At 38.7% G+C, this 15,571-nt stretch overlaps 4 protein-coding genes across 22 annotated transcripts in view; 1 reads left to right on the forward strand and 3 right to left on the reverse strand.

The window, feature by feature from the left end:
- cast (calpastatin) overlaps positions 1-1,625 on the forward strand; it is a 36,020-nt gene extending 34,395 nt beyond the window's left edge. For all 16 annotated transcript variants that reach the window (XM_058067537.1, XM_058067600.1, XM_058067501.1 and 13 more), the window contains one exon: positions 160-1,625. The gene's annotated coding sequence lies outside the window, so the exon portion shown is untranslated. The remainder of the gene's footprint in view (positions 1-159) is intronic.
- On the reverse strand, positions 576-5,190 carry cd8a (CD8a molecule). Of its 3 annotated transcripts, XM_058067659.1 has the most exons (6): positions 3,892-5,190; positions 3,494-3,820; positions 3,326-3,427; positions 3,162-3,260; positions 3,048-3,087; positions 576-2,042 (listed from the first exon to the last, which is right to left on the reverse strand). In XM_058067659.1, the coding sequence occupies exons 1-6, from the start codon at positions 4,049-4,051 to the stop codon at positions 1,979-1,981; spliced, it is 792 nt and encodes a 263-aa protein (XP_057923642.1). In that variant the 5' UTR covers positions 4,052-5,190; the 3' UTR covers positions 576-1,978. The 3 variants fall into 3 exon arrangements, with proteins under 3 accessions (XP_057923642.1, XP_057923625.1, XP_057923634.1); XM_058067642.1 differs by having other exon boundaries at positions 3,326-3,820; XM_058067651.1 differs by lacking the exon at positions 576-2,042 and having other exon boundaries at positions 3,044-3,087; positions 3,326-3,820.
- A 695-nt stretch (positions 5,191-5,885) lies between these two features.
- On the reverse strand, positions 5,886-12,033 carry cd8b (cd8 beta). 2 transcript variants are annotated; one of them, XM_058067681.1, is made up of 4 exons: positions 11,887-12,033; positions 9,043-9,226; positions 7,851-8,204; positions 5,886-7,599 (listed from the first exon to the last, which is right to left on the reverse strand). In XM_058067681.1, exons 2-4 carry the CDS (start codon positions 9,095-9,097, stop codon positions 7,550-7,552), a joined length of 459 nt encoding a protein of 152 aa, XP_057923664.1. In that variant the 5' UTR covers positions 9,098-9,226; positions 11,887-12,033; the 3' UTR covers positions 5,886-7,549. The 2 variants fall into 2 exon arrangements, with proteins under 2 accessions (XP_057923664.1, XP_057923654.1); XM_058067671.1 differs by lacking the exon at positions 5,886-7,599 and having other exon boundaries at positions 7,608-8,204.
- On the reverse strand, positions 10,793-15,536 carry zmat1 (zinc finger matrin-type 1). The gene is made up of 7 exons (XM_058067631.1): positions 15,364-15,536; positions 13,867-13,979; positions 13,705-13,788; positions 13,137-13,272; positions 12,551-12,805; positions 12,320-12,410; positions 10,793-12,038 (listed from the first exon to the last, which is right to left on the reverse strand). The coding sequence occupies exons 1-7, from the start codon at positions 15,500-15,502 to the stop codon at positions 11,177-11,179; spliced, it is 1,680 nt and encodes a 559-aa protein (XP_057923614.1). The 5' UTR covers positions 15,503-15,536; the 3' UTR covers positions 10,793-11,176.
- Positions 15,537-15,571: the final 35 nt, after the last annotated feature.

Below are 15,571 nucleotides of genomic sequence, written 5' to 3' on the forward strand. Positions count from 1 at the left end.
AAGTTACTATTACGACTTTTGTATTGAAAGAGCTAAAAGTGAGAGATATCAGTGGATCTGATGTCACCAAATGCTGACCAATCACAGTCCAGTCATATTTTATAACCGGGTGCCTAAGAACACAATACACAATGCTGTAAATGCATGTTTGTGTTGCAGGTTGGCGGTGCGGTGAGACGTTACGGCGGATGAAGCACCAGTGAGGAACCTGTTCTCCGTGTTGAGATTCGACTTCTCTAAATCCCCAATCATGTACACTCGTTCACATGTACACATACCCATAACACACACACACACACACACACACTGACATCAAACCATCCCTTTTTGCTTGGTTTCACTTGCAGTCAAAGATGAGGAGCTTTCTGTTTCGCTTTGTGGACAAGACATGCTGGAGACAAAACGAGTTCAAATGAGCGAAGCGAGAGACGGAAGGTGTTGTCCGTCACGTTGGGGGTTTATATCTTTAGCCATACACTCGTAGGAGTGTATAGTACTAAGATGTGCAATGCTGAAATCTACCGTATTTTCTGGACTGGAGTATAAGTCGCACAAGGCCAAAAATGCATAATTAGGTAGAAAAAAAGTCTTTATTTTCCAAACTACTTGACCAAAACAGACATTACGTCCTCTTGGAAGGCAAGTTCTAACAATAAAAAAATAGAGAACAGGCTGAATAGGTGTAAGATATGCTAACACAATGCTTATTCAGCTACATGAAATATAAACATAAACAGAAATGGTGTCCAGTGTTTATGTAACATAAACAGTTTTTTGGGGGAAAAAATGTGCGACTTATAGTCCGGAAAATACGGTAATGACTTTTCCATCATGTGCCATGAATACACTAGTGTACAGCTTTGTTCACTTTTTTTTTTCTTTTTTTTTTTGAGACACCATCTTTCAACTTTTCTTGCAAATGCCATTTAGAAAAAATATCTGTCATCAGGAGGGTTTTTGGTTTGGTATATATTTTTGTAAGAAGTACAATTGCACTTAGTAAACCAATGTTGTGTTTACGACAAACTGTAAAAATAAAAAAATAAAAAAACACACACAAAAAAAAAGATTCAACACTGTATGACTTGGAAAGGGCTTTGGATGTGTAAAGTAAATACAAAGACTTTATTATTTCCCCTATGGATTGTGTGTGTGTGTTGGTGTGCATCAAAAGATGGGAGATATTTTACTACTAATACCAAATGAATGAAAAGTGGAATAAAAATAAGCAGACGTGCCTCACCGCTTGTGCCTAAAAAATGATTCAAACATGAATATGAATATGATGGGAAAGCATGGGAACACTTTTTTTCTTAAAGGTGCAGGGGATCTGTACGTGTGCATACGTACGTACGTGCGTGTGTGTGTGTCACACCTGAACAGGAACAAGAAAGTTCCTGACTTGGTGGTTTTTCACGCTGCAAAAAAAGGTGTAGCAGCCCACTTCCTGTTGACTTGGAAGGGCAGGGGGGCTTCGCGACAACAACATTTATTTTGCTAAAACTTTAGAATGTTTTTCTACCATTTTAGCCAACATCCTGAATGACTGATGGGGAACGCAAATGAGCGGGTTTGATGTGTTCGATTCAGAAAGTGAACATATAAATAAAGACAAATTAATTTCACTGCTTTTGGGTATTTTTTTTTTCATTTTACATTCTGATAAAATGTAATATTTAAAAAAAAATCAATACTAAGTATTTAAGTATACTTAGTATTGTAAGTATTTGTAGAAAAACAGGCTATGGAGCAATAAGCTTATATAATTATAATAAAAAATCTACACAAGTGTAAAGCAATGTTTAAAGTCAATGACAAAAATGCACACAGATTACTAATATAAAATAAAAAATACATTTATAGACTCTAAACAAATAATCCCACATCAGTGTACAATTGTCAACATTCATCCTGCTAATGAAATAAATAAACCTCAATGACAATTTGCATCCGTTTCCAGTTTGAATTAAATTGAATTTCATCCAGTTATCAATTGTGCCGTTGTTGTTGTTGTTGTTGTTGTTGTTGCCACCTTCCGCGGCCTGAATAAAACACCAAAAAAAACAACGTGATTGAAAGCAGGGCTTCTTAAACGGTCTCAACCTGCGACTCACATTTTTCAGCGGCCATTAAAGCATCGTTTTACCCATCATTCACAATATTTTCTGTAGCTTCAAACCGTTAACTTCACTTCTTCTACCTATAAGTGAAGTTAGCGCTAGGCGTAGTACTAGGTCATCGTTTCTATGTTGTTCGGTGAAATCACTGAACACATTTTTTTTTTAAAGTATCACATATCTTTAGAATGCACAGAAAAGAGAAAGACATGGTTGATGGGCAAAATTCTCCCTCAAAAGTGCATTTTTCCTTTAAGATAGTGATTTTTAAATCATTACTACACGTGATTACATGCATATTTATATGCATTTATATTTTGTGCTATATATATCACTATATTGACACTTACTATGGTACCCATTATGGCATTGGATGGTCATATCACCTCCTACTTCGGAGGTGATAATAAATAAATATGATAATAAAATAATTAAATATAATTAAATATTGAATAATATTAATTGAATAATATTAACAGATTAATAATACAATAATATTAATAGAGTCTTAATAGAGTCTTGAACCATTCATGATGTGCTATACATATCACTATATTGTTACTATGGTACCCATTATGTCATTGTATGGTCATATCGCCTCGTACTTCAATACGTGACAAAAATAAAATTAAAAATTAATTTAAAAAAACCTTTAAAAAAATTTAATAAAAAAAATAATAAAAAAATAAAAAAAATTTTTTTTTTAATTTTTAGGAAAGCCTAATATATTAATATATTCCTAACATAAAAACAATATATTTCCTAATATATTAGGAAAGCAGGAAGTGAACAAATGTAACAGTTACTGATTGTAAAAGTACCAGATGGAGGGGTAGGATTTAATAAGCTTTGCTTCTTCCTACTCCTTTTGGACATGTGGAACTGGGAACTGATTATGTGATGCATTCAATTGTAATCTGATGCACTTACCTCCTCTTGTAATGATGTGGGCATCTGCGTGTCCTGACTTCTGCAAATAGAATATTCCAGTCGTGGATATAATAATAATATCAAAGTAGAATGGACTTATGGAAAGGCTCTTACGGTTGCAGTAGACGATGACGATGAGGAGGATAAGGAGAAGAAGGCCGCAGCCGCCTGCCAGTGGAATGAGTACGATGGGATTGCAAGGCAGGTCGTGGCCTGGTGGAAAAGGAGTGTATGATTTCCCTGAGTGGGGGTTGTAAGGTGAAAAAACGAGGGTTTACCTTTTCTGGTAATTGTCTCACAAACGCAGGGCAAGGAGGTCACGGGGGGCTTTGCGGTGAGGGTGGGGGCCAAGGGTGCTTTTGAAGCCACCTCTGTTTTTTCTACAGAAAAGAAAAAAAAATTCAAAAATGTCCCATCAGTTGGAATCATTTTAGTGAAAAACTCACCCCCCACCAGTCGGGTCACGTCACCAAAAATCAGTTGGGTGCCTTTAAGAGACGCGCAGCCGTATAGGCCGCTGTCACGACCTTGACTGAAGGACGTTATGGTCATGATGTTCTCGGACATTTTACTAGCACTGAAAATGGACGAATAAGAAACGCCTTCTTTCTTTATCATGCCTTGGTTGGAGAAAGACGCGATGAAGTCCACGCCTGATGTGTCCCGTACTCGAAACCAGATGATCATGGAGCCCGACTCGGAGGGTTTGCACTTTATTTCACGCGGCTCCCCTTCTTTGACCTTGAATACGATACCTGCTCCTTCGGCTAATCCTAAAAGATGACATCATAGCAGGAATGGTCACTCGCCATCTCAAAAGATCTCATATCAAAGAAGAACTCACCGTGATCAAACAACAGCATTGCCAGAATGTAAATCCACCGCTGATCCATTTTCAAGTGACGGCGTCTGTGCAGCACAGGGGGTCTGCTTGTCATGTGGGCCCCGCCCAACCAACCCCCCACTAAAACGTAAAAAAAAGAGCATTGCACATTGCAGGGCATATGCTGCAAGCGCGTCCTGCATCGATGTGGCGCACTACAAAGTGTTGGAGGATGAGCTCACTGATCCGAATGTCACGTCTTTGTACGACTTTTGTATGACACACAAACACGCTGCTGTGGTGGCAGGAAGTGAACAACCTCCATGCTGTAACCTCATTATTATCCCCCAAATATTTAAAATGACTAGCTTGACACAAATTAAACAATTTGTGACAATTTGTAAAAAAAAACAAACAAAGTTGTCGTTTTCATTTATTTTTGGATCTTGGTAAAAGTCTTTCATTCATTATCTACCGCTTATCCTCATGAGGGTTGCGGGGGTGCTGGAGCCGATCCCAGCTGTCTTACACCCTGGACTGGTGGCCAGCCAATCACAGGGCACATATAGACAAACAACCATTCACACTCACATTCATACCTATGGACAATTTGGAGTCGCCAATTAACCGAGCATGTTTTTGGAATGTGGGAGGAAACCGGAGTACCCGGAGAAAACCCACGCATGCACGGGGAGAACATGCAAACTCCACACAGAGATGGCCGAGGGTGGAATTGAACGTGAGCGTGAGGTCTGCGCTAACCAATCGACCACGTGCAGCCCCTTTGTAGAATTTATTATTATAATTATTATTTCAGCCAATTTATGAGGCCTTGTAATACCATTTTCTACCACTAGAGGCTATAATGAGTCAACATTGAAGGTACTGCAAGACCATGAGTGAGTGTTGTTAACTTGCTGATTTTGTGGCTACATCTGATGATATACATGTAATGATGATATATATGTAATGTAGTTTTACTACAAAATATATAAAAAGCAGGTCTAAGTGACCCCCATATAGTTTGATTATTTTTTTTTTAGCATGCAGCCTTTGTTGGAAAAGTATGTTGGTTCGAATCTATGCCTTGGCATCAGCTTGTGGAGATTGTCTCCATGCCCATGTGGTTGTTCTCCGGGTACTCCGATTTTTCCCACATTCTCCCACATTCCAAAAACCTGCATGTTAGCTTCATTAAAAATACAAGAAGTTGTGATCGTTTTGTTTTGTCAGGGTCTTCTTTTCCAAAACTATAACGCTCTTTCTTCGCCCTCCTTGTGCCTGTGGTTGACTCTGTGGTATCTTTGTGGTCTTTTTGTTCCACAGATGAGGAGCTCACAGAGTGAACACTCCATTCCTCCTGCACACAGGAAAGAGTGTCACACACGCCACGTGAAACCACCAGTTCACTCTTTCTTTTCTGTACAGTATATATGTATGCTCTACACACAGCTGTGTGTGTCTGTGTGTATGAGGGATATTGATATACATATATTTTTGATTCTTCTAAAAAGGCTAATCTTCACATTCTTCCTTTTTGCTTTATTTTTCCAACTTTTTATTGTTTAATTGTAATTCTACATTGTGCTGCGGGCCACAAATGCCCACCAGGCCATCCTGGTCTAAACTGAACTACCAAAATCTGCTGAACCAAAATGACATGAAACTCTCAATTAAAACCATAACAAGCCGTATCGTGATATACTTACTTCACCAAGTGGTGGCGACACTTTTTGGGAAGTCCTGCAAACAAAAAAAAAGAGTTGTGAGCAACGTATTAGAACCACAACATGAGGGAGTACGATACTTACGGCTGAAATAATACAGAGTGAAGATGAGCGCTAACATCATGATGGTGTCGAGTCCAGCCAATGACCACAAGATGAGTGAGTCACAAACATCTGGCGAATAATACACTGAAATATACAATATTTTAGTTCATCTTTTGTGCTACATTAATAAATAAATGATATGACATATCACCACAACTAGTAGAAAATGTGATTTACCTTGGAAAGTGCAGGTACAGTCATGGCTTGGCGGTGAATCTGTTTTAGCTTCAGTCGTTGGAGGGGTTACTGTCACATAAAGGAGAAGTTTAACACAAGCGATGTGGAAAGAAACATTTTAAGAAGAGTTCCATGAGAAATGGCTCTATCAATCATAATCAACAAGGTTTGATTTTTCTTCTTTTTTTGCATCTATAACAAAGTGACATGCAAGTTAACCAGAATAGTCATTGAAATACTTTCCTGCTTGTTTGTTCGGCAATCCACCTCGCTCACTGTGACTGTATTCTTCCGTGAAATATATGGCAATGGTAATGGTTTTATTTCATTTGAACATGCATCCGATTACAATTGAATGCATCACATAATCAGTTCCCAGTTCCACATGTCCAAAAGGAGTAGGAAGAAGCAAAGCTTATTAAATCCTACCCCTCCATCTGGTACTTTTACAATCAGTAACTGTTACATTTGTTCACTTCCTGCTTTCCATAATACCATTTTTTTTAATAATGTACCTCGTACCGAAATACGAGGTGATATGACCATTACAATGACATAATGTGTACCATAGTAAGTGTCAATATAGTGATATATATAGCACATCATGACTGGTTCAAGACTCTTCATCCTTGTATTTAGCAAACATCAACTGCTTGTATTGTTTCTTGAATTGCCTCATCGTTGCATTGTTTGATTTCCATACTCAATCCATTCCATAGTTTGATTCCACATACTGAAATGCTATGGCTTTTTAACGTAGTCCTAGCATATAAGTGTTTCAAATTTAGTTCTTCCTGAGATTAGGTAATTGGTTATTTTTAGCCATATATGTAGGAACTGTTGGAACTGCGCACGATTGTTGCCATATTAAGATTCGGCAATAAAGTTTAAAAGGTGTGTCAGATTTTGTGTTCATCTGTTGAGAGATGAAACTTTTTATTAATAACTGAGAAAAAATCCAAACCTACATGGCCCTGTGTGAAAAAGTGATGGCTACCCGAAACTAATAACTAGTAAGTGCTGGGGAGGAATTTTGGCCACCTCATTTTTGCAGAATTTCTGCGGTAATGCCGAAGTATCGCAATAGGATTCAGGTCAGGACTTTGACGAGGCCACTCCAAAGTCTTCATTTTGTTTTTCTTCAGCCATTCAGAGGTGGACTTGCTGGTGAGTTTTGGATCATTGTCCTGCTACAGAACCTAAGTTGGTTTCAGCTGGAGGTTCCGAAAAGACAGTCGGATATTCTCCTTCAGAATTTTTTGGTAGACAGCAGATTTCATGGTTCCATTTATCACAGCAAGTCTTGCAGGTCCTGAAGCAGCAAAACAGTCCCAGACCATCATACTACCACCACCATATTTTACTGTTGGTATGATGTTCTTTTCTGAAATGCAGCTATTTTTTACTAGTGTCGTTCTATAGTGGAGTCATGAACACTGACGTTAACTGAAGCTATTGACGCCTGAAGTTCTTTGCATGTTGTTGTGGGGTCTTTTGTGACCCCTTGGATGAGTTGCTGCTGTGCTCTTAGGGTAATTTTGGTTGGCCGGCCACTGTTCACCACTGTTCCATGTTTTCACCATTTGACTGTGGCTCGCTGGAGTCCCAAAGCTTTAGAAATGACTTGAGAACCTTTTCCAGACTGATATATTCATGAAGTTCAAGTTGTTTTAACAGGGTGGGGCAATCACTTTGTCCCACGGGGCCATGTAGTTTTTTTCTGTTAAGAATACAAAGTTCCATTTAAAAACTGCATTTTGTGTTCAGCTGAAACAGTGTGACAAATATGCAAAAAATCAGGAAGTCATAATTAAAAATAAAATAAGGAGTTAGTCGTCACCTTGTATAATTAATAACACATATTGTTAAATTTGCCATGCAGGTGTGACTAAAATCACAACCAGGAGGTGGAGTGTCCCTCCATTATTAGAATTTCACAGCCCGCTACTTTAATTTTGAATGCATACAAACCTCCTGGGAGAAAGACGACACCGGGATTCCACAGCTCTTGATTTCTCCTATCTGTTAAAATACACAAATAACTTCCTGCGTCGTCTTTTGCCACGTTGATGATGTGCAGCATGAAGGCCTCGTTGTTCTTTTTGCTCATTTTGAACCGTGTCTTTTCCACATTGTTTCCGTAATAATGACGGTCAGCGCTGTTCATCCTGCCCAGATACTGGACCTTGTCATGGCTGAGAAGAGCACGGAACCAGAATACAGAATTGCAGGTGCTGTTGACGCAGTCACATTGAATAATCTGTGTGCTGTTGAGCTCTGGGTAGAGGAATTTGGCTTCTGTATGTAGCAGGATCTGTCCTGAACCTATAAAACCAGATAATAGGATACAAGCTTGGACATTGCAGTGTAGGTGTATTATGTGGATTATTATTTAGTTGCAATCACCCATCTGATTCCATATATAGTTGTCCAACAGCCACCCGGTGCCGGTCACATATTTTCATATATGAATATTTAAATGTACACAAATAGTTAATCGAAGTTTATTCTCTTTGAAAACATGCTAGTGACCAAATATTCCATTATCTGAACTTTCTTCAAGGCTGGACAATACAAATTTGGATTTGCACTAAACTGTCGAGCGGGGTTTCTAACTTCTTACCAAATGAAGCCGTAAGCTATGACTACTGATGACATGTTGACATGTTCTGTATTTACATAGCAGATCTCCAGTCAAACACTAAACCTATAAACTTTTTGCAGTAAATTCTCATGATAAAAATACACATTTGCTACACAAAACTTAGCTAATTGTTGTATGGCTTTGGTTTGGCTTTAGATAAAATAAATAATAAATATTTGATCACTTGCATTTTATCATTATATACTCATTAGAAATTATGTCTATGAATGATATTCTACTTTGTTTCGTGCAGCGCTCCTCTACAAAGTTTCCTTGCAATTGATTGGTTGATTTCATGCAGTTTCAAAGTAAAAAAATGACCGGTTACTAAACCTGACCACATCAAACCATGGCTGTATGGTCCTAGATCAAGCTGTACTTGACTGTGTTTTCAGGCTGGTGATCTAAAAGGCCACTATCTGAACATCCGTGTAGCACGATAGCTCCCCCGCTAAGGGTCCTGAATGCGATAACACAGAGAAATGTAAAAGTACATGACAACAACACAGAGGAGCTCACCTGATGTCCAAAGAGATGCCATGAGAAGGATCGCTTCAGCTGCAAGGGGTAGCATCTTGGTTGATCTTCAAAGGAGGATGAAGTGCTCATCATTTATTTTCCTGTTGTCTTTCACTCATGAGATGATGGGAGGGTCCAATGTGCCAGGGCCTAAAGTTGGTGGTAACACACGCGACCTATCAGACTGTAGAGAAACCAGAAACGACAGTTTTAGATTTACAATATGTTTGTAACGATGCCTGATTGTTTGCATTTATCAGAAATGCATCTTGTTTATCTCTGCAGTTCTACACTGTCAATTGAAATTGCAATAACATGACATATTTGACATAATATAAGGTGAAAAATATTTACTCTTTTTGTGTACATAAGGTTATTTTGTAATTTTTGTTTCCTGTTCTAAGTTCAATAAAGCCCCATAATAAAAAAAGAAGTTGCATTTGAAACTACAATACATTTTCTGGAAACACAGTAGAGGGCGACGGGAAAGATGGGCAATATACGGGAGTTTCCTGGCAAAAAAAAACAACAAAATTAGATTTTCTTGTATATCGTGGCGGTGCAGGTGGACCTAATGTTGTGATTTCCCCTCAGACATGCAGACCATTAACAGAAAAATAGATACAGTTCAGTAGAGAAGAAGAGAAAAGAGTGAATGATGACACTCAGCAGAGCCAACATGGTGCTGAATGTAAAAAAAAAAAACTCAAAAGTTGTGTTTTGACAAAGCAGCTTACAGTTGTGTGGTCTCAGGTGCATAACCTCGAGCTCGGGAGTCCTACTAACCCAGCTTCAATAAAGACCTAAAATATCAAACTAAGTTTGTCATCCAGACCTCATCAACGTGAAGCAAATTAATTCGTAACTCAACAGTTTATCACTTCCGAAAGCAAATGCGTTTTTGTATGTGGTTAGCACTCCTTTGAAGGGACTGCAGTAGAACGCCTGACCAGAAAAGCGTCTCGGTTTAACAGACAAGAATTAATTCAAATGAGGAAGAGAGTTCTTAATGCAGCGATGCGAAGATCATCCACGGTGTGTTGTGTGTGTGGTGGTCTCTAAGTGAGAGGATGTGGGCCCCCAAAAGTACTGAGTGGTTCGACGACTCGAGTGAGACATGGAATGAAACCACAGGATTCTATGAAAACAGGAGATCTTAAAAGCGCTTCGGAGTCGCTTGGTTAGACATCACTCAGCTATTAAGGCTTTTTTACTGTTTTGTCAACATCTGATGAGATGTTGCTTCTATCTCATTGTATTTTCTACAATGTATGCTCTGATGTTCACCATTCTGCTGGACCTACGCTTTTCAATTGTACTTTGTAGATAATATAATTTTTAACAAGATGAAAAAATGACAGAAAAAAGAAAAAGAAAAAAGAAATTAAGTTAAAACACAACACACACACACATCCATGCAGCTGTGTCATATCAGTAATGTATAACAACATAATGTAACATAGTTTAGATTGGTTACTTAATTAAAACATTTCCTCCAGCACCTTTGCCTATGAATGTATGCACGGCTTTCAAAATGTATAATCATGGAAAAATGATTAAATGATTCGACCACCCTTGTTTCTTCGGTTTCTTGTTCATTTTAATGCCTAGTACAACTAGAGGTAATTTTGTTTGGACAAATATAATGATGACTACAAAAACAGCTCATATGAGTTTATGCTATTGATGATTTTGTGATTAAGTGATTTTGGTTATTGTAAAAAAAAAACATGGCATTTGCTAGAGATCAGCACTTAAATTAAAATTAATTAAATTATATCTGTTCAAACAAATGTCCCTTTAATTGTACCAGGCATTCAAATGGATCAATAAGCTGAGGAAACAAGGGTGGTCTAATCATTTTTTCCATGACTGTATTGCACATAAACTTAAAAGGCTCAACAGCGTCCACCACAGGCTCATAAAGGCATTACAAGCCACTCCACACTTTTTTTCATTAATTTCAATTGTCTTAAAATAATTAGGAATAATAAAGAAAGTGCAAGTAGATTAAGTTTAAATAGGAGTAAGAGTGAATCTTATACATATGATGAGTGGCCAAAACATGGCTAGCCCGCTAGCACACTGATAATTATGAATTAATAATTGATATTGTTCATACTGCTTCCTGATTTTAACAGCCAAGAATGGAATCATCCCACAATTTCTCCTCCTCCGTTCTGTTATCTTTTGTATTTTTTATCTTTTTCTTGTCTTTTCTAGATTTGGCCTTGTCATGCTCATCCGGTCTGTGATTCAACTGTTCAACATCTCCTTCAGTCTTGTGTGTCTTTTCCATCATGTCTATTGGTTCTGGTTCTTCATTATCCTTCACTCCATGTTCTCCATCCAGTCGCCTCCGTGCGTGTCGTCTGTGATATTTGTGTTTACTTCTCCTTTCTTCCCCGGATTCTCCGTTATCGTCTCTACTCCGCTCCTCTGAATCACTGGCACCCTTTTGTTGCATCCGCTTTGCATCTCTTGATGGTCTGCCTCTGTCCCTCTTGGATCTTCTAGCCCTCCTCCTCTCTCTTTGCCTGTGTTCACTCTGGTCATTGTCACTAGATCCACTGCTGGAGGAAGAGCAATATGACGAGGAGGATGAAGATGATGAGGTAGTATATGATGAGCCTGAGCACTTTCTGTGTCTCTTTAGAGGTGAGGCCTTTGAGGACTGGAAAGATGGAGGACTATTGCAATCCCAAACCTGGGAAGGCCAAGGACGGCCTGGATAAAGAGGTTGGGTGGGATAAGGAGGGTAATACCGGCCATAGAAGCTGGCCATGGGCTGGTTTTGTTGTGTCATACGCTCCATTTGTAAATCTACTTCTTGATGTTGATCACCTTCCAGTGGTGGTTCGACCTTGGGAAGAACCTGGCCAATCTTGGGTGTGAGTCCACGAGCTTTCTGGACCTCAATGTAATGTGAAAGCTCATCTGCAAAAGTGCTATAGGAGTTCTGTTGGGATTTGTGCAGTTTAAAGACCTTCCTCTGCCTGTTAAACAAACAAAGAAAAAAAAAGGAATTCATTCTTTGTGCTCTGATTCTAACGAACGCCATGACAGATGCTGATGCCACAGCATTTAAGCCTCTTTACTTAACACTAACACAATTAAATAAGACTTGAGAGATGTATCAAAAATACAGCATTTATAGAGATGATCATTTGTTTTGATCGACATTGAGAAGAACTCATTGAACAAAGTGTATTTAGTTTGCAGTGGTACAGAATTGCACTAGATCACTGTGCTATTTACCACTGTGTCGTTAGCTTACCTGATGCGGTGCTTGTTCCCCTGCATATGGGCTTGGTACATCTCCACGGAGTTAAACTGCAAACTACACATCCTACAAGTCAGAGGGTTTGCTGTGGACAAAATTTTGAGGGCGGAAAAAAAAAAATACAACAAAAAATGAGATGCACTGCCTTAAATGTATTCACTAATTCCAACCGAATTTCAAAATTACACCTCTAAATTGATTTACATTTGTGGTCCACCATGTTACCTTCGTCATCTTCAAGCTCTTTGAGCAGCTCATGTCTGGCCTTCTTCCTCTGATGCTTTCGTCCATTGTAGTGTTGCAACGCCATTTGGTGATTGTTGAAGGAGGCCGCGCACAGGACACAGTACTTGTTTGGGTCGGAACTGGTTGCAGTTGCAGCAGATGTCGGGTCTGTGCCGTCCCCCGATCCTGACACGTGGTCATCGTTAGCAGAGTCTGCTGGAGGCCTAGGCACAGCACCGACCTCTGTGTTCCTGTCTGTAAAGTTTCATGAGAAAGCAGTAGAGTAGTACGTCAGTGCATCATTACACTATGTTGTTCTTAGGACTAGTACAGTGGATTAATGCATTCCCAAGGGCACATCTGAGACTGAATTGTACGAAAACTGAATGCTGGGAGTAGCCCGTCCATAACTCTATGAATACCACAAGACTCAACAAACCAAAGGGTAAAATACAAGTTTGTTGTACGCAATTCGGTACCACAACCGAGACAACATTTTGGCAAAAATCTTCATAGAAACCTGAATCAAAGAAAAACAGTGGCGTTGGAAAACCGATATTACATTTCACCTCTGATGCACACTTGCCTGGCTGTTGAAGACAATGTTTACGAACATTCTTGGTGTGAACTTTTCCATTGTAATGTGACTTTGCCACCACAGGAGAAGAAAACACCATGTTACACAGCTCACAGAAACGATCCTTATCGGTCGGCATGCTCCGCTGTAAAAATCAGGCAAGAGACGATTATTGCTTTGTGAAACAAAATTTTTGCATTAAATATTATTTATATTCTAAAACCAATGTCCTGTAGTCAATATACTGTATTATCTACTATGTAAAGTTCCTTATTGCATGAATTGCAATGTTAATAGTTCCAGTTTGTAGCCCCATCATAGTGTCTTCAAAGGAGTCTTCTGTTTCCCCTTTGTTAGTATTTTAAGTTAGGCAATAAATACGTAAGATTTGCTTCAATATGCATATTGTTTTACTAATAACAGGTTTTATTCAAACAGCAACACAGGTGGTTTACTGTATTCCTATATTTTTTGAAATTTCTGACACAGGACGTCTTGACGTACATTTATGTATGTCTCATGATCAAGTTGTATGTACTCAGAGCATTAAAATCGAGTCACTTCTCCAAAAACTAACCTGTGGTCCAGTAGACTCTGTCCTATTCATTTCAGCTTTTTTGCTCTGCAGGTACATCCTTAACTTCTGGGCGTGTTTCTTTCCCTGCAATTGACAGGAAACAGAGTTTGAGTGAAATGGTCTAATGAGGTCTCAAAGACAGATCGGATTGTGAAGTACAACCTCATAGTGGGACAGTCGCTGAGACTCGAACAGCAGCACAGCTTCACACACATGGCAGCGTTGGTCAGTCAGGAGACCTTTCAGGAGTTCCTCATCACTTACATGTACACTCCCTGCATGGCAAAGTACACTCCTTCAGGTAGGATACAGTACAAGTGATTACACTGCACGTGTAATACTAACTTCGTCTAGCCATCTACTTAACATTTCAACACTGATATGCATTCATTTAGGTACATTATCTGCAGTAACGGCGATGAGAAAAGTAAGATAACTGCTAATTACCGCCATTACATTCCTCCAAAAACCACCTATTGACATATGGTAGAATTACATAAGTTAAATTATTTATCACTGTATGTAAAAATGAGCTATGAGAGCTCAAACCAGTAAGTCTCACTAAATATTACAATACCTGAAATTAAACTTATTTCTCAACATAAACAATGTAGCACATGGTTCTTAAAATTAAGTATATATACTACAGACCATCCATTTTTAAATATGGTAGCTACACTACTTTGGAAATGATGCTGGGGAAAACATAATTATTTGACTACACTAATTGTGTCAGGCTTCCTTGCATTCATGTTTAATCGTTACAGAATATTTTAATTCATTTGTGTGGATCTTTTCCATACCTGTAAATACAAAAAATAAAAACAAGTATATATGATGTCACCACAGAACCAGTTTTTGCAATGGAATTTTCTGCTGAGCCGACTATAAAACATAGGAAATGTGTATTATTTAATATAAATATTTATTGAAAATATCACTCACAGCACACATTAAAGGGACAAAAGCTAAACTAACTTAAAGTGCAAACACCAATGTCACAAAAGTTTGAAAAAAAACAAAAAATGCAGACTGCATACTTGATTTAGGAGCTCATTTAACTTGTTAGAGTTGGTTCTGCATTGTTGTGTAAACAAACTCCCTCTCTGCATTAATGTAAATAATAAATCTGAGTGTTTGCTGAGATATGACTAATGATGCAGTTACATGCTTTTAGAAGTTAAACAGTAAAATGGGCCTGGTAAAAGTGCTTATTTTTCTCCCAATTCTCACATTTAAAGTCACTCAATAGATACAAATCTGTCGCCACAGCATGACACAGACTTTTAAACCGGTCAGCCATAAAGTGGTGTTATTTGGTAGCCTCTCGGCCTGCTAGCTGCTCCCCCCGCTGGATTACAGTGGGCCTGCTGCCTGTGTCACATTACCACTTTTAAGCTTGTTGGGTTGGAAAATACGACAAAAGTCAGCAGATATTTAAACACTGCGAGACATCGAAAAAAAGAGAGCTTTTATGAATTTTCGTTCTTCTCTGAATGATCCTTGCAGTTATTTGTACTGATAGGGTGTTTTAAGATACAATTGTTTTTGCTAAGGTCCTGTCACGTTAGCATTTCTAGCTACTGCTCGGTTAGCAAGAAGGCTAACGTCGCTCGTTCGGTCGAATGACTGAATTGTCCCGTTTTAGCTAAAACTCACCTCCAAACTGGGCACAATCAGTTTTAATGTTTATTACTTTGTCAGGTTCTGTGGCAGAAGCCGGTAAGATGCCACTACTAATGTAATTTTGAGCGTCTGACTCCACATTGGGCGGAGTGCAGACGTTCAGTTCGTCCATGTCTGCCCAACGGTGCGCATGCGTGTCGAGCTTGTTTGTCCGTGACGTACACTGTATTGCGTGTATTGT

The sequence above is a fragment of the Doryrhamphus excisus genome, chromosome 1 (assembly GCF_030265055.1).
Source record: "Doryrhamphus excisus isolate RoL2022-K1 chromosome 1, RoL_Dexc_1.0, whole genome shotgun sequence".
In the NCBI taxonomy this organism is placed as follows: Eukaryota; Metazoa; Chordata; class Actinopteri; order Syngnathiformes; family Syngnathidae; genus Doryrhamphus; species Doryrhamphus excisus.